Source organism: Macaca nemestrina, chromosome 19, assembly GCF_043159975.1.
Source record: "Macaca nemestrina isolate mMacNem1 chromosome 19, mMacNem.hap1, whole genome shotgun sequence".
Lineage (NCBI taxonomy): Eukaryota > Metazoa > Chordata > Mammalia > Primates > Cercopithecidae > Macaca > Macaca nemestrina.
The window spans coordinates 1,120,309-1,141,014 of NC_092143.1; the positions used below are offsets into that span (position 1 = coordinate 1,120,309).

The 20,706-nt window shown below is 59.3% G+C and overlaps 1 protein-coding gene across 5 annotated transcripts in view; it reads right to left on the minus strand.

Moving 5' to 3' along the window:
- LOC105489353 (nuclear factor of activated T cells 1) overlaps positions 1 to 20,706 on the minus strand; it is a 126,176-nt gene that overhangs the window by 65,392 nt on the left and 40,078 nt on the right. For 4 of the 5 annotated variants that reach the window (XM_071085824.1, XM_071085822.1, XM_071085825.1 and 1 more), the window contains exons 4-6: positions 8,392 to 8,594; positions 6,305 to 6,477; positions 5,615 to 5,755 (exon numbers count right to left, since the gene is read on the minus strand). In XM_071085824.1, coding sequence (XP_070941925.1) covers positions 5,615 to 5,755; positions 6,305 to 6,477; positions 8,392 to 8,594 — 517 coding nt within the window. Of the gene's footprint in view, positions 1 to 5,614; positions 5,756 to 6,304; positions 6,478 to 8,391; positions 8,595 to 20,203; positions 20,636 to 20,706 lie in introns of those variants that run through there. The other variant, XM_071085826.1, reaches the window with a different exon arrangement.

Consider the following 20,706-nt stretch of genomic DNA (forward strand, 5'->3'; position numbering starts at 1 on the left):
CACACAGAGAAGCCCAGGGGTCAGCCCGGCCACCTGCCCTCCTCCCAAAGATGCTGTATGGTGATGAAGCGGCCCCAGCTCTGCTCTTGGAGCCAGCAGTGGCAGTGACATCTGTCCACACTCACAGGCACCCAGCAGGGTCACCTCTTCCCTGAAAACACAAATCTGGAAGATCTGCATTTGGCCTTTAAACTGTTGGACCAGACACCTCTGAAGATTTTGTCATTATGATGCTGCCTCCGGGGCTGGCATCCAACATCTTCAGGAGGCAACGGCTGAGCTGCTCTGTACGGGGACTGCCCACGCCGCAGACGCTGGAGCTGGGGACTCCTTGCTCATCCAGCCCCGTCAGAGGACATGCCATGGAGATAGATGCCACGGAGGCAGCCATCCCCCGGGTCCATCTCCCTCAGCCTACACCCCGCACAACTAAAACAGACAAGCCACAGACCTGCCTGGACTCCACCTCCCACCTCGGCCTGCTCCTCTGCCCCAGGCCAAGACCTTCCATGACGGACAGAGGAGGGACAGCAAGGCCTAAAGGGGTAGTGCCACTAGGTCTGCCGTATGGGGGCCCTGGCCCTCACCTCCTCCCCGCCTGCAAGAAAGAACCAGACCCTAGGAAACCGAGGAGCAGGGGTGGCTGAAGCGGGGGGGCAGGCAGGGTGGCCAGCGGACACTGATGCCCCTCTGGGGAAATCGGGGCCTGCAGGGGCCTCAAGGCTTCCGCGACACCCCGGGGTGAGTGAACCACCCCCTGGCCTTGAAGGGACCTGAAGGTGAGCCCGGAGGGAGTGGCTTCAGGCCTGGGGACTCCTCTGACCCGGCTCCCTGGGCAGACAGGAGGGTCCTTGCCTGGCGCTTCTTGCACCTGGATGACATGGCCTCTGCCTGGGGACGTGCACCCCCCACTCGCCGTGGTGAACGTGTGTGTCCTGGCGTAGGACCAGCAGCTGCCAAGGCCACGGTGGTTCTGTGACAGCTCTGTGTCCTTGCAAGTGTCCTGCCAGCTGAGCTTGGTGGCTGCTGGGTGGAGCCTCTGAAAACAATGGCCAGGTGCCTGTCGGAGCTTGTGGAAGACCCGGGAACCATGCTGGTCATGGTCCCAAGGCAGGGCAGCCTCGGAAAGGCCCGGACCTTTGGTCCCTTTATTTAAAAAATAACAACATACATTTGGCCCACATCTGGAGTCCTGACCCTCCCAGTGAGGTGGGAGGCAGAACCTCCGCCTGCCACTGTGTGGAGAAATCTGGAAACCCGGCCTGTGTCTCCTGCAGTATGGCCAGCGCCTGCCCACAGGCCTGTCTTCTCCATGTGGTAACGTCCAGGGCCAGAGGATGGGGCGGCCGTGAGGTGGGGGCGAGCTGGGGTCCCACCATGTTGGGTTTGGGGGTTTGGGGCGAACCTGGCTGTCTGGGGTTTCTCAGGGGAGGGCTCTAGATGTGCTGGGCTGGGGCCTCTGGGAGGGGCCCGGGCAGCTGTGGGACTCTGGCTACTCGCTCCTACCACGCAGGCCCCCCGGACTCCCACATTTCTGTGTGTCTCCCTGTGAACCTGGGCAGGGCCCCCGGTGTGGTGGCTGGCACAGCACTGGGTTCAGGCCTGGGCCTCGGAGCTCTGGCACAACCTGTCTCTGCTTCCCAGGGGCCCCAGGCTGCCTCCGCAGAGGGGACCCGGGAGGCCACGTGGAGGGGCCCTGATTACCTGGAGATGCTGGCAGTCCAGGCCCCAGCTGGCCTGCCAGTCACGGCGGCCACAGAAACGACCACGGACGCAACCCGCACGGCCCCGTGTACTGAGCCCCGCCCGCTGCGCGATCGCCAGCAAACGGAGCGGGTGTTTTAACCCCTGGCGTTGTAGCGTGGCTTCTGCACGGCGACGACACCAAAACAGGCTTCACTGATGTTTTTGAAAAACGGCACCAGAACAGACGTGTGACTCAAGAAAAGGAGGTTGTTCAGCTCCAGCATTAAGAACTGGCTCATGTTTGATGCATCCAAATCTCAGAAACTTGCGCCTTCTGTCTCATCTCAGCCAAGCTCCAGACACAGCCTGAACTCACGTTTCACGCAGGCGTTTTTCCGGCGTTTCATTTATGTTTCATTATGTGTCCCTCAGCCGCTTCGACGTTCACGCGTGTGCAGAGAAGTGCCTCACATCACACGTCGGAAGAGAGAAGCGGTGATCTTTAACGGGGGGGAGGGGAGGGGAGGGGAGGGGTGCGGGTGTGAAGGTGGGGAGGGCAGGGGTGCGGGTGGGAGAGGGGAGGGGAAGGGTGCGGGTGGGAGAGGGGAGAAGAGGGGTGCGGGTGGGAGAGGGGAGCAGAGGGGGTGCGGGTGGGAGAGGGGAGCAGAGGGGTGCGGGTGGGAGAGGGGAGAAGAGGGGTGCGGGTGGGAGAGGGGAGGGGTGCGGGTGGGAGAGGGGAGAGGAGGGGTGCGGGTGGGAGAGGGGAGGGGTGCGGGTGGGAGAGGGGAGAGGAGGGGTGCGGGTGAGAGAGGGGAGGGGTGCGGGTGGGAGAGGGGAGGGGTGCGGGTGTGAAGGTGGAAGAGGGGAGGGGTGCGGGTGGGAGAGGGGAGCGGAGAGGGGTGTGGGTGGGAGAGGAGGGGGTGTGGTTCCCACTTCCTGCAGCTGAACCCCTGCAGCCTTGAACACTGAAAGGCTCCCGTAATGCTACGAGGGGCTTCTGAGCTGACACTCGGCCCTTGGCGCCCCACAGCCAACCTGCCTCCTGGACAAACATTCCGCACAGGCTTTCATCATCAGAAAATGTCGTTTTCCCAGGAAGCAGTAAACTAAGTCCCCAGAGAAAGGCTGATTCTGCCCCCGGCCTTTTGCGCCGCCCTGAGAGACCTGGGAGGAAGCTCCGTGGAGTGCAGGTTGAGACCCAAACACCCACCGCACTCCCGCCTGCTGGTGCTGGAGCTGGAGCATCCCGGAGGGACCCAGCACCCACGCTACGGCGAGCCATGCCCGTGCCCGTCGGTTCCCCACAGCGCAGCCCTGCTGCAGGGATTCCCTTCCTCAGGAGGGCCCAACACCAGCTTCTCCCAGCCTTCCAGGGCCGAGCAGCCGCTCCATCTGACACTTCTCAAAGTTCAGAGGTGCTGTGAACCCACGGCAGCTGAAGGGGGCCTGGCCGAGACACAGAGGCTGAGCTGGTTTGGACAAAGAGCTTCCTATGTACTCCAGAGAAGGACAGGGCGGAGCCGACCCCGGCCTGTGTCCAACATTCACAACAGCTACAACCGTCCGCACCCTCAGAACGAGGACAGCCGACAGACACAGCGGCCCTTCCTGGAGAAGCCACTTCATCTGCCCGACTGACGGATCCTCGACACGAACCTCCCGAGCTCACGTCCGGCCCTGGTTCCATCCGCGAGAGCAGTCGAAAACAGAACTTTAAACAGACCAGACGATCCCATCACAAGACGAGAGGGCAATTGTGTTTTTAATTTATATTCAGTTTAGTGGTTTCTCCAAAAACAACTAGGAACTCGTCGCCAGGATGAGGATGTGGGGCCTTTTGCGGCTCCAACCTCCCGCCTGAGAAGCCCAAAGTAGACAAAGAAAATTACGTGGATGTTTGTTCTCCGCTTTTGAAAACATGTGATGTGCTTGTGTGTGTATGAATATGCAAATTATCTTATTTAACTATAAAGAATAAAATCACAAATGTGGTCTGGCTTCATCCCTGCAGTATTCACAGCTTCACGTGCTCTTGAGCGCAGCACCTATTCATTTATTGTTCGCCTGCTGTATACCAGACACCGGCTGATGCTGGGAGAGGGTCAGAGACCCGCCCTGACCTCATGGGACAAGAGAAGGACACGGGCAGACAAACTGGCATTGCCTAGAAGTGTGGCCGCGGCAGCCGAGCTTAAGGGCAGCACCTCTGGCCTGCTGACGGCACAGCTCACAGCGATGACGAAGGCAGGAGGGGCTGCCCGTGGGGGCGGCCGCATGAGACCAGGGCTGCTCCTGCATCCCCTTGGCTTCCGGCCCTCGGAGGCCAGTGGCTGCCCTTCCCCATGGCACTGTGGCACCGATTCGGCTAGTGCAATAACTCGGCTAGGGCAGGAGCTGGGGCACCTCTGCTGACTGCGTTCGGGGGGCGGGGGGCTCTGCCAAGGTGCCCAGGCCTCTGCACAGAAGAAACCACAAGGAGGCTGCTCAGGCCTGGGCTTTGAGAAGCAGAACCTGGGAGCCATGGTTCTGGCCAGTCTTGGCCCAAGCGCCTCCCTACACTGGGGGCAAAGTGTTTCTCTGCCAACGCGTGGACACACACTGAAAGCTCTGAAGGGCAAATTATTTCAAAATTAGCCTCCTCCTGAGAAGGCACGGGGGATGCAAATGCCTTCCTGGTCACTGCCTTAGTTGGTTTTCTCTATAATTTAAAACGTGTTTTCCAATTATGCCCTGATTCTACAGAAAGCCACGTTAGACGTGAATGACCTCTAAAGCCTATTTTGATTGAAGCACTTAAGTTTCCGGCAAACTGTACAAATCAAGACCCCATTATCAAGGCTGAATGCCTCCGTGGTTTCCGGGGATCAGAGTAAGTGCAAAAAAATTCCAATTGGTAAATGTTAAAAAGAAAAAAAAATCACAAAACAGGTCTTGTAGGGGTGTGCCCCTCATCTGGCCCACCCTGGGCAGAGGCCCAGCAAGGCACCAGGAAGCCCCAAAACCAGAGAGCTCATGGCAGGCTTTGTGGAGAGCCAGGCCAACTCTGCCTGAACCCCCTCGAGGGCTGGGCTAGGGTCCCTGCACCCAGCCACACTGGTGCTCACTCTCCCTGCAACGCCAGTCTCCCGTCAGTGCAGCCCACACTGTTCACAGGCTCTTCTCGGAGCCAGCCAGGCCCTGCTCTGGGATGAGAGCGCTGGGGCCCAGCATCTGCAGAGAACTGAGCTGGGCCGGGAGCCACTTTGTGAGCCCTATCCCTGCAGGACAGCGTCTCCTGTGGGCAGCACAGAACCACAGGCGTGACGGCCCCAGGAGGAACATCATTCAGAAGATGCCCCCGCAGCTGTTCCGAGGTCAGCCCCAGAGCTTCCAGGCTGGGCCGGCACAACACCTACAGGCAGGGGTGACCCGGGCCCTCGGGGCACAAGGGCCTCACACACACCATGGCTGTAGCATTAAAGACCGCCCCAGCCCCCGCCATCTGTGGCACCCACACCACCCCTGCCTCCGACCCCAGGAATGCTGGCAGGAGGGGAAGGCCCCAGAGGGGAGCTCCCTCCTGCCCTGCTGCTAACTGACCCCCAAAGTGTCCACTTCCTGCAGACGGAGGACCCCAGCAAAGCCAGCAAGCGCCTTCGCCCTCCTCCGCACGTCCTCAGCCCGCGGGCTCCCTCCGTGTCAGCGGCGATGTGTGTGTGGTGGCCCCGGCAATCAGCATCTACCTCCTCCCTTCAGCAGCACAGCTGTCAGCTCACACAAGAACTCACAGCCGGATGCAGCCACGGGCCACGCAGAGCCTCTGCTCTGTGCCACACCCCGTAAGCCTGTCCCGGTGACCATGCACAGGTGGGCCCTGCTCCACCGACCGGGAGCGGTTCCCACCAGCGCTGAAGCCCAGGCCGCAGATGACCCCTGGTGAAGAGCATACCTGGCGCTTTCTCCACGAAAATGACCTTGGAGTCCTGCAGGAAGTTGTGGCCGGACAGGACCATCTTCTTTCCGCCCATGACCGGGTAGCTGTCCGTGCTCTGCTTCTCCACCAGAGGCAGCTCCTGGGCCGAGCGCTGGGCTGCGTCAGGGGGAGAGGGGCGGTGAGGGCCTGTCCTGGGTGGGCGGCCCAGGGCACACGCGTGGCACCCAGCAGGTCACGTGTGAGCCCACCCACCCAGGGCAAGCACCGCCACGGCCGGCGGGCTGAGTCCTGCGGACGCCATTACTCCTAGGGGAGAAGCCATGCACATGAATCCTCATGGTCTCCACCTCGTGCTGAAGGCAGCATCGAAATATCCTCCTAAGACTCAGCCAGTTTCACTCAAATCACAGTCACCGCACAAATACGCAAAGGTCAGCACAGCGTGGGGGAAGCCCTGGCCCACACCGCATTCCCTGGCCATGCTCGAGCATTAGAGGAGCCACAGCCAGGGGCCCCCGGGAGGGCCACAGGCAGTAACTCAGCCGTGATCAACTCAGACCCCACATGGCCACACACTGTGGTGGGTTTGGGGGAACAGTTCAGTACCAAGTCTACACAAACGAAAAGCTGAGAGAGGGAAGGACAGCGACAGCATGTGGGACACCGACGGTTTCCTTCCCCTGCAGCGCGCGGGTGTCCACTTACAACATTCGATGGGGTTGGAGGCCACCTGCAGGGACAGCGTGCGGCCGCTGGGCTGCGGGACGTGAACACGGAACACCAGCCGTACCCGTGTGTTCTTCCTCCCGATGTCCGTCTCTCCTTTCCGAAGTTCAATGTCGGAGTTTCTGAGCTTCAGGATTCCAGCACAGTCAATGCTGCCCAAAACAAAAGCCCACAGCTTTTCCTTCACTAGCTGACACGGGAGCAGAAAGGCCCGGCCCCCAGACCCTCTGGCCCTCCCCCTAGCCCCGCGAGCTCATGCCAGGGAGCTGGTCACTGTCCCTCCCCCGAGGAAAACAAGACCTTGAAGCCGCCAACGTGAGGCCCTTGCCTAGCGCAGAACAGAATCCGACGCCGGCACAGGTGAGAGGGGGCGAGCGGAGGCAGCCCCAAGAAAAGCGACTTCCACCTTCCCCTTCCCACCGTTCCCTTCCCACCTTCCCTCCAGCCTCCAGCCCTGACCAAGTGGGTCCAGTCAGAGCTGTCCCGAGTCCTGGCTGCCTCTAGCACCCATGCTGGCCACGTACACGGGGATGTCACCAGAGCGGCAGAGAGCAGCCCAAGGGAGGGGCCGGAGGCACCTGCTGCTCTCTCTTATCTTGGAGTAGTTCCCAAAAAACTTGATTTATCAGAAGATGCTATTATTTCCACTATATTTAAAAGCCTTCATTTTTTGTGTGTAAAACCCGTTTCTTCTACGGTTTCATATAATCTCTTTTAACTTAACAATTTCATTCAAAATCAGGCTCCAGTAAAACATTCCATGTGTATATTCTCAATGCACTAAAAAGCAGTATTTTTAAGTTAAGAGAATGAGAATAAACAGAGACACCCTGACCACCCTTGAGTGGGCAGCGAGCACCAGGCTGGCGTGCGGTCCTGGCTGTGGGCGTCTCCCGGCCAGCCTTGCTGCCCCACATCATGGTGGGGTGAACACAGCCGCCAGCGAAGCCAGGACATTTACCGCAGCTGCGGAACACAAGGTTTGTTCTCGAAAACCACCTGACTGTGCCCTGTCTGTAGGAAACTTGGATTATAGCTCTCCAGGCAAACCCAGGGATTCAGAATGAGCTCCCAGGTGCACACATTTCCCCCAACACTTGAAAAGCCAACGTGGACAGAAAGCGTTCCCTTTGTTTTTGACTTAGAGGCTTTGAGTCACTTATTAAAATGCCTGACATGGCCCCTGCCGCCATCCCCTACATGCTGTCCCTCCCCGTGTGGGGCTCCTCCCCACTCCTGCAGCCCCAGGACCTCTGCACCCACCCCCGGGGCTCCACCTGGATGGGGCACCCCCCTACAGCTTCGCCATCACACGGGCTACCGGCCTGCGGGTCACCCTCGTAGGACGCCGTCCCTGCCCTTCGGCCCGGCTCTATCCTGCTGGTCTGCACGTTCCAGCCATCCCAGCTCAACCTGCGCTCATTCACCCATAGACGTGTTTGTCATCTGTTCCCACCATGGTACCATGAGAATCTCTCAGGAACCAGCAGTCCTCTTTCCTGGCTGCCTTCACAGGTCAGGGCCAGCGTGCCCAGCACAAGCTGGGATTAAGCGAGTAAGGCCTTATTTGGAAATTACATGTTTTGTCCTCGGCTTACTAAAAAATTCACTTTTAAACAAATTACAGTGCCATATTAGACTCAGAACGTCAGCGCAGGCCTATCCGTGTTGTCCAAAACTCCTAAAGTTCAACGTGATCCGGATATGCTGACTGCTTTAATTTTTTGATGCTCACGTTTTAACCATCCTTCTCATTACAAAACGGCTGTATTCAGAAAGAAACAGGGGTCCTGTTTAGGAGCTAAATGCGGAGGGAGGTATTTATAGCTGCGTATCTGAGATATTATTTTAAGTGGCAACATACACAGAGCTGAAACCCTAGAGAGAAGCAAATCCATTGTCAAAAGCAAGAGTGAGGTTTACTTACTGGCTGTTAAACCAAGAGTGTCCTAGCCACGGAGCTTGGAAGTGCAGGGGGCCGGCCAGACCCCCCCAGGGCCGGGAGGAAGGCACACCCCGCCCACCGCCCCCGCCAGAGGTCAAAGGTCGAAGGTCCCCGCGCTTACACGGCTCGCATGCTGTTCTCCGGCAGGAGCGGGATCTCCAGGACTTTGGTGTTGGAGAGGATGGCCTCGTGGCTGGTGGTGGACACGGTCTTCCCCGTGATACGGTGCACCTGGTAGAAGGCGTGCGGGCGCAGCAGGCGGTCGTCCGCCGTCCCGATGAAAAGCTGTAGCATCAGCGGCTCACTCTCCAGGTAGCCATGGAGCTGGCGAGAGAAGAGGAAGCACCCACTCAGAACCCAGAGTGCGGACCCCTGGGAGCCACCGAATGCAGAGAAAACCTGCAGTGGGTTCGAGGCCTGCGTCCCCCTGTCCTACCCACTTTGTATTTTTCTGCCATATCATACTGGTGTCTTTGTCAAGCAGATTAGAAAATGCTTTGTTATCCTAATGGACCTGGGCACTGAGGGTTAAGCTTTGAACACACCTGTGGCCACTTTCAAACACACACACACGTATGCACACACCTGCACACATACTTGCACTCTCACACGTGTGGGCATGGATGTGCACACGTATGCATCCACACATGCTCACTGTGTGTGCCCACGCCGAGGCCACGGTGAAGCTGTCCAGGAAAGCTGAGCCCTCGCTGAGCCACGGGCAAGGCTTGCTTCACCAGTAAATCCAGATGAGGCCCTGCAGGACACGACCCATCTTCCTGTGTTCCATTAACCTGGAACTGGGCAGCGTGCAGCTCCCACTCCTGACCAGGGATGCCACACTGTGTGCACACACACGGCACAACGGGCCTCGGGCCCCAGCACCCTTCCTGATGGCTCCCTGCACCTCTCCTCCGGCAGAGGCAGGGGAGTAGGGGAGTGCTCAACACCGTCCTGGCAGCTGAGCAGAGGCAGACGCTGGCGGCAGACACTGCCCAGGGCAACCGTGCATGGAGGTGTCTATCGGCCGCACCACCCTGCAGAGCCGCTCATGGCTTCTCGGCCAGCGCCGTGTGTGTGAGACTCAAAACCCACATCACTGGGATAAGACTCTGGCCAAATGGAGCAGCCCCCGTGCTTCTGCCAGGACATGGGTGGCCGGGCCCCGCTCCCGCCTCTGGGAAGGTCTGCGCCTTTCGGCGGGGCACACGCGTGTTCAGGACCAGCTGTTCTGAGGGATGAGTTGCTCATCGGTGTCTGAGAGGTAAATGCAAGGTGCAGTGCTGCTGCCTCTCACCCTCCTTCTCCGTACCATGGAGGCGTGCTTCCGCCTTCGGCAGTGAGTCGTTTTTAGAAATGTTTGTTTTTATCTTTAACGCTCCCATTTACAATCACTATAGTGTGATTCTATTTGAAAGAGGCCGATTTGGTTTGGAACACGAACGTCTGACTCTCAAAGCAAGCACACAGGCCTAGAGGGAGGCCGCAGGAGTCAAACCCTTTGCACAGTGGGGCCTCCCACAGGGCCCCTCGTTCAGAGCGCCTTCCCTTCTGCATCCCCCAAGTGGGGCCTGATGGGCACCAGCCTCAGAGCCCTGAGATTAATCAGCAAAATCTGTGCAAGGCCCGTGGCAATACCCAGCCCCGGGAACCGCTCATCCTGGAACGCGTCAACCCCTCTGATCACGTTTGGAGTCGATTTTCTCACTAAACTAACTTTAAAATCTTTGACCACCGATGGCAACTGCAGCACTACCACCATGTGAAGGCTCCAAGCCTGGGCTCCTGCAGGCACGTTCCAGCCACAGGAAAATGCGATATCTGCCCCCACCACGCAGATGCCTGCCGCCCACTCAGGGCCAGCAAGGCGGGGGAGAAGGTTGGGGAGCCCGAGCCGGGGGCTGCTCCTCAGACTGCAGGGTACGGAGGATTCTCAGATGTCAGTGGGCAGAGGGGAGATGGGCCTGCAGGGGCCCGGGCAGGCAAAGAGGCAGCCCCTGCTCCGTGGCTCCAGCTCAGCCTCAGCCTCAGCCTCAGCCTCCGTGCGGTCACCACAGTAAAGAACAAACCAATCTCACTGGTAGCTGAACTCAGAGCCCCCCAGGGAGGAGGCCACAGTGAAGCGATGGCTGCTGTCACCAAGGGCCTGACCGTGAGGCCCAGACTGATGGGCAGGGCCTGGGACGCCGCGTGAGGCCGAGCTGGGACCCAGGCCCCGGCTGAGACATCGAAGGGGCGTTTGGGGTCTGAAGTACAAAAGCCAGAGGCTGAATGAAGGCATCACGTGGGAACACAGTGGGGAAGCCACAGACAGGGACGAGGACACAGCCCCGATGTGTCAGATGCCCACAGGAGTCTCTGCACCCAAAGCCACCAGCACCCCGTTCCAAAGTGATTACAGCTAAGACCATGTAACTCCGCAGAGCAAGCCTTTCCCTTTCCACTGCAGCCCCCTCTTCCCGCAAGAATACACAAGTGTCTCCACAGTCAGGACGGGGGGCGCTGGGACCTGCCTGTCCAGCCCTTAGTTCCTCGGAAGACAGACTCCAGCCTTTTGCCAAATTAATGAACTTCCTGAGATACCTTAACTCTCTGTAGGATTCAAACACCTTTATGATGGGAAATGTAAGAAGAGAAGCAGAGATTAAGAGGCAGATTCTGCCACACAGTATTCCATTTTCCGAGATTTAATACCTAAAAATTTAATTTACATAGAAAAAATGTAAATGAGTCTCTGACCAAAACCACCTCTGGGGGTGGGGGAGGCGCGCCTGGGCAGCTCCGAGGGCCTGGCCAGGGTCACGTGGTCTTAAACTACAATTTAAAATTCCCCCAGGATCCCTGTGGCAGTTCTCTGATGGTGTGTGGAATGCTGTGAATTTGGCGTATGACTGTATCCTTTAAAAAACATGCCATTTCAGTGAAAATGGGAATATTTAAGGTGTAACCTGGGAGGTAAACATCTATTATTTAAAACATGAAGTTCATTTTAAGAAAAGTAATTTAAATACGTCACGGGCCCCACTGCACCGGCTTTCTGCCTCTGGCACAGTACAGAACCTGTCAGAATCCTATTTATAAAATTACCTGTCACAACAATGACCTCCCTTTGCCTGAACCTTAACTAAACAAAATGTATTATTCTACTGCTGAGGTGTAAGAGTTTCTGAGTTTCCTACACATTAAAATGTTTGTTTTTAGCTCCTGTGCTGGCCTCAGCACTTACAAGGTAACATGACGGGTAGAGGATGATTGAGGCCAAATGTATTCAATGCGGAACTCAGCTGTGCGCACGCAGGGGAGGGAGGTGTGGGGTGGACAGAGGCAGCTCACGACTAGGAATGTCTCACCCTCCGCCCCATAGTCTGAGCTGCTGCACAGAAATGGAGCCAAGGCGACCTGGAGTCAGGCTCCTCTCCGGGCAGGGCACAGGAGCAGCTGTCAGCCTAAAGGGAAATTATGCATTTAGGGCCTACAAGTAAAACCTGCATTTTTCAAATTGCCCCAAGGAAGTCCCCACAGGGACAGAAAATCTGGCTCACAAACCGGTTTCAACCCCGATTCCCCCCACGCTGCGTTAATTTAAGAGATTGCCATGCTGTGTGGACAGCGCCTAGGGTCCTCTTTGCAGCCCTGGAATCCTCATCACCCACAACAGCAGCCAGAGGTGACACTTCCAGGTGAAGCCCACGGGGCGCCTTGCGGGGCTGGGCCTGGGGCCAGGGGCCAGCAAACCAGGCCGGAGAACACGTCCCTCATGGGAGGACGTCCAGCCACATTATCCACCAAAGCACGAGAAGGAAGGCATCAGAGACCCCGTGGCTCCACCCTCGGTGCAGGGGCCTGGCCAGGATGACATGGCGGCCACTGCTGCAGAGCCAGGTGTTCCTGTGGGAACGAGGCCCACCTGACCCACAGCACGCCCGTCTGACCTATGGCCACGGCACAGGCCCGCCTGACCCACGGCACAGGCCCGTGTGACCCACGGCACACCAAAGCAGATGAGGCAACAGCACAGGGTACTTGTAAAAAAACCCAATTTGATGCTTCAGGGAGACTTTACTCAAGATACCAGGAAAAATACAAACAAAAAGTAAAAGACATCAAAAATGGAGCCAGTAGTCGAAGGGAGCAGGCTAAACCCGAGGTCGGTGAAGAAGCAGGACGCGGCCCCCACATCCTCCCTCTCCTTCCCCACTTTTCTCAGCCAGGCCTCACCTGCCAAAAGCAGGACAGGCGGGGGCTGCACGGCTGCCGGTGTGATTTCTGTGCTTGCCAGGACTTCGGGCTCTGGGGCCCACAGTGACATTCCAGGTGAAGCCGCTAAGAGACAGCCACGCTGCATCCACTTCCTCACCTGCTGGCTGTGTGGTGTGCAGAAGCCGCGTGAGTGTGGGCGTGTGAACCAGAAGTGTGCGTGTGCAGGCATGTGTGGCCACGGGGGTGCCTGTGTGTGCAGCGCCGGTGTGATCTACCGGGTGGTCCATGAGCAGTACTTCCCTGTAAACCGGCCCAGACCTGGCTTTAAGGGGAGCTTCACCTGCCGGACGCCCTGGCCTGGCCCTTTCAGATGCAGGAAAGGGACTGAGGGGCCTGGGGTCTCCCTCTAGAGCAGTGTGGGCTTGGGGTGGGCGGGGGAAGCCAGGGTCTCCCTCCAGAGCAGTGTGGGCTCAGGGTGGGTGGGGGAAGCACACAGCCTGGCCCCGCATGCCTCTCGTCCTGGTTCCCAGCGTGCAGAGCAGAGAAGGACCAGGGGAGGAACGCGGACACCATGGGTGGAGACTCAGGCCTGAGCCAGGAGTCGGGGCAAAGCGTGGTGTTCTCTGAACACACGTGTGCATGTGTCCACACACACATGCACAGCCACACTGGGAAATGTGCACACACCCCACAGAGCGTGCACGCGCGCGCACACACACACACCCCACACGTGACAAGCCTCTGACCCACTGGCACCAGCTCACTGCTCTCTGGGAAGTTCTAGAAAAAAGTTTTTTTCTCCTTTTAGGTTTTATTTCTATCTGTCTGGCCACAGTTGCCAGCCTCCTGACAGACCCAGAGTGCACGAGAGAGGCCTCCAGGAACCCCACAGCCAACCCTCCCTCAACCCTCCTGGGAACAGATCTCGGCCTTGCAGGAGCAGGGCCAGGCCGTACCGACCCCCAGGTACCACAAACCTGGTGCCGTTGGCATCATGAGCCCTGGCATGGGGCGCCAGGTACCAGGACCCATAGCAGCTTTCGCCATGTGGCACAGCCCTTCCCAGCGAGGGTGGGCAGACCAACACCTCAGGGCTGGGGTCTGTGGGCAGCCTGGGGAAGGGGCCTTGTGCCTGGCAGTGCCGGGACACCTGCCCAAGGCTGGGGGGACAGGACCAGGATCGATCGTACCTTCCCTCCCGCAGGTACCATCGGCAGGAGGATTCAAGGGAAGTGTCACGTGCCCGGCAGGAACCGAGGCAGAGGCCGGGCAGTCCTGACCCCACAGGCTTACTGCACGCTGAGGCCTGAACAACAGAGGCTACATAGCAAGCCCGCTGAGTGGATTCTCACACTGGTGAACGCACAGGCACCGGCTGGGAAACTAGCTCCTCCCTCCCCATCCCTGAGGGACAGCTCCACGCCCCTTCCCGTGACAGGGGAATACGACGATGCGACGACGCCTCCGTGCAGTTTCCTGCACGAGAGACCCCGGGTGAGTAGTGGGCGCTGCCCTCACTACCATGCCTGGTAAAGGAATCTATCTGCAGAATCTCTTGAGTGACTGATTCGTCTTCCCAGCTCTCAGGGCTATGTGTGCATGGGCCCAAAGCAAGCGTGTGCATGACTGTGCGTGCAGGTGTGTGCCCATGTGCGCGGGTGCACAAGCCAACAATACTGAGTTCACACCACGGAGTGTCACCTTAATGCTGGGAATCCTTCCCGTGAACATAGTTGCTTTCCTAGTGATTTATAGATCGTGTTCAGATCCATAGGTAAAACTGAATTTGTGACTGTAAATCAAATCTAAAGGGACTCACAGCCCTGCATAGGGACCTTCCAGCCGTGATTGAAAAAGTGCACTCAGCCACAGGCTTGGTCTTGACCGGGAAGGGCTGTTTCAACATAAAAAGTCTCTTGGGGTTTTCGGTTTTCAAAAAAGGGCAGGCGGAGCTGCAGGCCTGCCAGGCTCTAGCTGAGTGCGCCCCACTCGCTACACGGGAAGCTCTGGTGTGTCCCCTTCCAAACACAGCTGTTGCTGTCTGGGTGGGAGTGGGGAGAAAACTCGGGTTTCTTGATGCTCAGAGCTGAGCTCCGGGCTGGGGCCCCAAACCTCCACCTGACGCCAACCAGATGACCTGCAGGCTACGGCAAGGCCCGGACCACCGGAGCAGAAGCTCCCCAGGAGGGGCCCAGCATGAGCACCAACAACCGCACGCTGCTGCAACCACCACCCGCGGCTGCCACCGCACGTCTGTGAACCAACAGCATATCCCCACTCCAGAGAAGCAGTGCTGAGCTGCAAGGGCCTGTTTCCTGGACCCGGCTCTCCAAGAAAGCCTTGGGCTTTCTTCCCAGGTCCCTACTTTTCTAGCCCCTTCCACTGACTTTGGAGAAAGATTATTCAAACCAGAAGCCCAGAGAAGGTGCTGGAAGGATGTTGAGCGGCACCCCCGGAATGGACACGGCAGGAGCCTCTCTTCTGGGAGACGTGGTGCCCGTGAATGGCAGATGCGCTGTCACCTGCACAAAGGCAGCCGAGGTTGCTAAGCAGGACCGACGTCGTGGCGAGGGTGGACGAGGTGGGGAGGAGTAAGGCCGCCCGGCCACGCCTGCGGGTCCCTTGGACGCGCCAGTCTCCACACATGCACGCGGGTCTCCACGTCTCTCTGGGACAGCAGCCCCAGAGGCCGTGCTTGCCGTGGAGAGCTGGTGCCCTGCCCCGCCGCCTTGGCCCACCGCACTCCCCACCTGTGCCTTGCAGGGACCACCCTGCCCCACCAGTGCGCTTCCCGCCTGGACCTGGCAGCAATGGCGCTCGGCACGAACCCCAGACTCACCAGAGCGAACCCCAGACTCACCAGAGTGCCGACAGGGCCGCGGGGCCAGGGCACCGAGGTGGAGGGTGCAGGGCACCAACGCACCTGGAAGCGCCCGGAGAAGAGACAGCCACGCTCACTTCGGCTGAAGAAGATTCTGCCCCGAAATACCACATTTAGATTTAATTAAATCTAATCAATCCACACTGAGAAGCCTCGACCTTCTATGGAGGAAGAATCACCTAAAATGGAACTCCTGAAACAGGCAAGTGGGAAATGCCGTGACCCCGCGACCCCAGGCCAGGAGCATATAGAATCCACGGCCCACGGCTACGAAGGGAGAAACGGCAACCTTCTAGAGACATCCGTGCCACTGAGAGTCGCGTCGCCCGACACCAAGCGGCAGGAGAGCTTGTCCTTTGTCAGAAGCGAGGTGGTTTCCGCTCAGAGCCTCCTCCGACTCTACCCCGGCAGGGCCTGATGGGCTCTGGGCATGGCCCACCCACAGCCGGGGTGCCCTGGCTGATCTCAGGGAGACATGTCAAGGAGCTGGCAGGGTGGCCTGAGGACGGGCAAGCAGCCCCTGTTCATCCTGCCTCCCCGACAAGCCCTCCCAGCTCCAGAATGGCCCCCAAGCCTGCTGGTCAGTGGCTCAAACACACCAAAACTGAAACCATGGGGGAGAGAGGCCCAGGAGCGCCGCCCGCCCAGCAGCCATGTGCACCTCCAGAGCCCAAGAGCTACACTGACACTCAGTCCAGACACACAGGGATGAAGGGCCCGAGGAATCCCGGGGTGGAAGAGCCACCATCCAGCAGCACCCCTGCCCCTCCTCTGGGGCCCGCACCCCACAGTGCCACAGCCCTGTGCTCCCCAATCTCCGGGTGAAACCTATTTCCCTAGAACATGGCCTCGGGGAGCCTCACAGGGTGAGACCTGGCCAACCTATGTGCTCCAAGTGCGGACGATGGTGTGTCTCAGCTCTGCAGGGCCCAGGGGCCGTCTGTGCTGTCCCCAGCAAAGCACCTCTGTCCACAGACAATGCCCAGTGTCCTCCCTGAAGGCGGGGGGTATGGCTTGAGGCAGGTCCACGGACAGGAGCCAGGCCCAGATGGGCACACATCCACGGACACTCCCAGCCGCCACTCCCACATCTGGCCTGGGCAGGGCCCGGGCAGGGCCCGGGCAAGGAACAGCCACCAACATCACAAAGAAAGCAAGCAGCCGTCCCACCCAGCAGCTCCTCAGAGGAGTGTCTCTGAAACCATGTCTCGTTCCTCTTAGAAACGACACTGACACAGAAACCTTGGACTCCAGAGCTAGTCAGACACAGCAGGGCACAAACCTGGGAGGCTACAGAAATGGCTGCCACCCTCAGCACTGGGCAGCGCAGCCAGCAGCTGCTCTTTCCCGGGAGAACCCAGCTGGGTCACAGCCCCAGGTCCTTGGAGAAACGAGCAGGGACCTTCCGTGGCCAACATCACCTGCAGTCACTGGACACCTGCTGGGTGTGGCCCAGGGGCACCATGGTGTCTACGGGGAAGCAGGGCCCATTGCTCAGGCAGCGAGGAAGGACCAGGCCCCACACGAGAGCCGCTAGGGTGCCGTCTCCCCACCGGGTGATGGTTGCCACAGGTGGCCGCTTCTCATGTGGTCTCCAGGTGATGTGTCCACCCCTCCTGACCCACCTGCACCAAATGTGGGTTTTCTGAGGCTGGGATACAGTGTGTCCCAGTGAGTGTGCAGACCCCTCTCTACCTAGGAAAGACCACTGGGAGCCCCTTCTGTGCTCCTAGGAGTGGTCACTAGTAGCAGCTGTGCCACAGCCCACGTGTCACCTTAAATTTCCCCAAAGCACCAAGAAGCCAAAGCTCTGAAATTACTAATAGAAGATTGAGGAGGCTGATGGTCTGGGCTTAGGGACGCTTATGTGTCTCGTATTTCCTGTCTCAGCTGCACACCCCCTACTCCAGTGGCCAGGCCTGTCAGGAGACCCAGGCCACATTTTTGCCACTTTTTCCAGGTGGCGCAGCTGTGGAATGGTAGTTAGAAGTCAGTGTCACAGACCTGCCAGAGGCCACATGCCTTCCCTGTGCCAGTAAATCTCCACAAAATTCCACCCATTTTCTGAAATATTGTCATGACTGTTTTAAGCAGTGAATGGCTGGGCCGACCTCATTCCACGTTGCTCTCCTGACATAGCGAATCTGCCCCGTGAACACCCTCCCAGCAGCACCGCGCGTCTGTCCCCATCGCTCGAGACACAGCCCGTGGGCTTTGCTTTAGGGAAGAAATAAATGGTGAATCCTCGTTCATCATAAAAGCTGACACCGTATCTCAGGGTGGCTCGGGCTTCAGCACTGCGCTTCTGAGAGTTCTTGCTCCTGGGAACACACACACACAGCCCGACAGCAACCACGTCTGCTCTCCTGGCCGCGTGCGCTGCGGGAGCAACGGCATATGTGGAACTAGGAAATTCCCTGTGCGTTTATGTGCTTGGCAGTCCAGGGAAGGGACAGTCATTTGCCCTGAAATTTTGCTGAAAGAGGAGAGGGCTGTTGTCTAGGTTTCAAGGCAGACCCATAAAAAATTAATCCGTGCCTCTTGCAGGCCTCCGGCGTTTGGCAGCAGCAGTGCCATGGCGTGAGGTTTTGTGGTCAGACCTGCACTTTAGTTTCCACCCCATGGTGTCCTCCCTATGCGTGGGCCTCTGCGGGACTCCCTGGGCAGGGCCAGAGTGGCTGCTGTTGGAGGCTCTGCAATAGCACAGCTCCTGGTGGGGCCTCGGAGCTCTGATCAGGTAACAGTGTGTCCCAGCAACCACCCTCCCGGGCTTTCCCATATAACAGCCCTGCCTGGCAGGGGACATGGAGAACCAGGAGCTGCTGTGTGCGGCACACCACTTAAGAAAGCGTGGATGAGGCCCTGCGTGGAATAGTGTGTGCGTGGTCATCTGTCCACGGTATTCACGGGCTCTCAGGAACCTGCTCCTCACGGTACTGAACACTTCCTGAGCCCCTGCCAGCTGGGGAAGGCACCACACAAAGTGAGAACTAGTCAGGACCACCGGCCCAATGCCCATTTTAACAAGCAGAAAGGAGCTGCCTCGCAGGGGGCTCCACTCCTTGGTCTGCAGCTGTCAAGTTTCTTACATGACAGAAAAAATATCTGTTCCGGACCTACGGGGGCAAAGTTGACCCATAAGCCAGACGATGGGAGGAGAGGCCCACCGAGGCCGCCGTGGGCACCAGCGGGCCCACTCCACCCTGCGTCCTGAGCTTGGGGTACGGCCAGGAGCCCTCCCTGGGGCCAGTCTGGCCTCCCGACCCTGGGTCCTCACCTGACCCGCCAGCCCCTCTCACTGCACGGCTGAGGCAGGATCCCAGACCACCTGCCCTCACCTCTTTGCGGACTCAGTCAGCCCCTCTCCTGACTGACGATATTACAAGCTGCAAACCTAAAATGCTGTTTCAGAATGGGCCGAGGCTTCTCGTTTCACATTCCAGTGACCTATTAATTATTCACACAAACCCGGCCTCCTGTGTGATGGGTGAGATGCTATCGGGCAGGTTATTTTGGTGACTTGGTAAACAGACCTGAGTTATTTGACCCCTGGGTCAGAGGTCAGGCTACATCCCACAGAGGTCCACGTGCCCCCACAGAGTGGTGGGTGCCAGGGAGGTGGCAGCCGAGGGCCAGGGACGTGTTGCAAAGACATCTTCTCAGGGCCCTGGGCCCTTCCCGGCTGCCTCCAGGAGAGTGTAGCTGCGATGAGCAGTGGAGGACGCAGGCCGAGGACGGGGTGACTCGTGTGAGGAACACATCGGGCGAGGGGCCTGCAGGCCACGGTGAAGAGGGCAGGAGGGAAGGAAGGAGGCGCGACCAGAAACAGAGAGGAGGAAAGCAAGGCAGAGTGACCAGGGCGGGTGCTGCTCACGCAGCTCAGGTCCTCCTCGGACGGAGAGGGGAGCCGGACTCCACGTCTCCTCAGGGACCACGGTCCCCCTCGATGGGCAACAAGCAGGCGGAGGACCAGCCTCACCTTCACGCCCGGAAAGGCAATGGGTCACGTGAAAAGGCCTCAACGGCTATACCCCGGTGCTTCTCTGCCCTCCCTGGCCAGAGAAGGGGAGGAACACTGCTTGTCTCACCCCAGACCATCCTGGTGGAACCAGCCTGATGCCGGCTGCCCACGTACCGAGGTGACCAGGACTGAGGGCACAGGCTGTGTGGGGATGAGGAGGTGAGACAAGAAGAAAAGCCAGCAGCCCCCCACAGCACTCGTGAACTCCCGGTTCCAGCCTCGCTGAGAGCAGAACAGGCCCTCTGGGGTGAGGAGACTGTGTGTACAGAGAGATCCTCACCGTCAGGCAGAGCCTGCTGTCAGGGCGGAGGGTGGAGGGCAGAGGGTGGCGGCTGCCCGAGGTGCCACCATCAGGACACTCAGCGTGAGCCGGGATTTGGGGGAAAGCCGAGGCTGGAGGGAAACACCCGCTACGTGTCATTTTTAGGCCTGGCGGGAAATGCTGGTGAGAAGCAGACAGCAGGCGGACGCCCCCTCAGCCTCCCCTGGAACCAGCGGCCTGGCGAGGTCCCAGCATGGGCAGATCCAGACCGGCCCACCGAGAACTGGCGGCCAAGGTGCTGGAGCGGGGGCAGGAGGGGCCAGTGACAAGGGGGCTGTGCGGGCAGCAGCCGAGGCTGGCCGGGCTGCTGGTCACTCCCTCCGAGAGGCTCTGTCCAGGTCACGTGTTCTACCAGGGCCAGGTGAGCCCCAAACGGGCCTCTTCATCCTTGGTTTCCCAGGAGCACTGAGGCCCATGCCGGACCCGTCCCCGCCCTCCGGACCCGTCCCCGCCCTCCGGACCCGTCCCCGCCCTCCCCCTCACACACATGGGGGCAGAACGGTCCTTACCCGCAAACCGCACCCTGCAGAGGGGGCGCAGCCATCACCACGGCCGAGGGCCCACCAGACGCTGCAGGGACCACATCCGCCAGGGGCTGCCGGCCGTCCTGAACCACCCAGACCCCCTCGCGGATGGCTCCAGGGCCCCACTCTTCCAGGCTCAACCACGCCCTGTTCCTTTGATGCTGGCGTGTCTAGCGCCATGGCAGCCATAACAGGGGTGGCCTCAGGGTGCGGATGGCGTGATCATGGCAATGTGGCCACAAGAGTAGGGGCTGGCCTGGGGTGGTCTCTCCCCGGCGTGGGAACGATGTCATCCCCACAGAGACGGCAGGCGGCACGCTCAGTGCTCACTGGAGGGGGCTGGCCTCCTTCCCTCTGAAGGAAAGGCCCGAAACAGGAGGAGCCCCGGATGCCGGCCGTCCCTCGCGCCCCTCGGCGCCCACAGGTACCCGGATGCCGGCCGTCCCTCGCGCCCCTCGGCGCCCACAGGTACCCGGATGCCGGCCGTC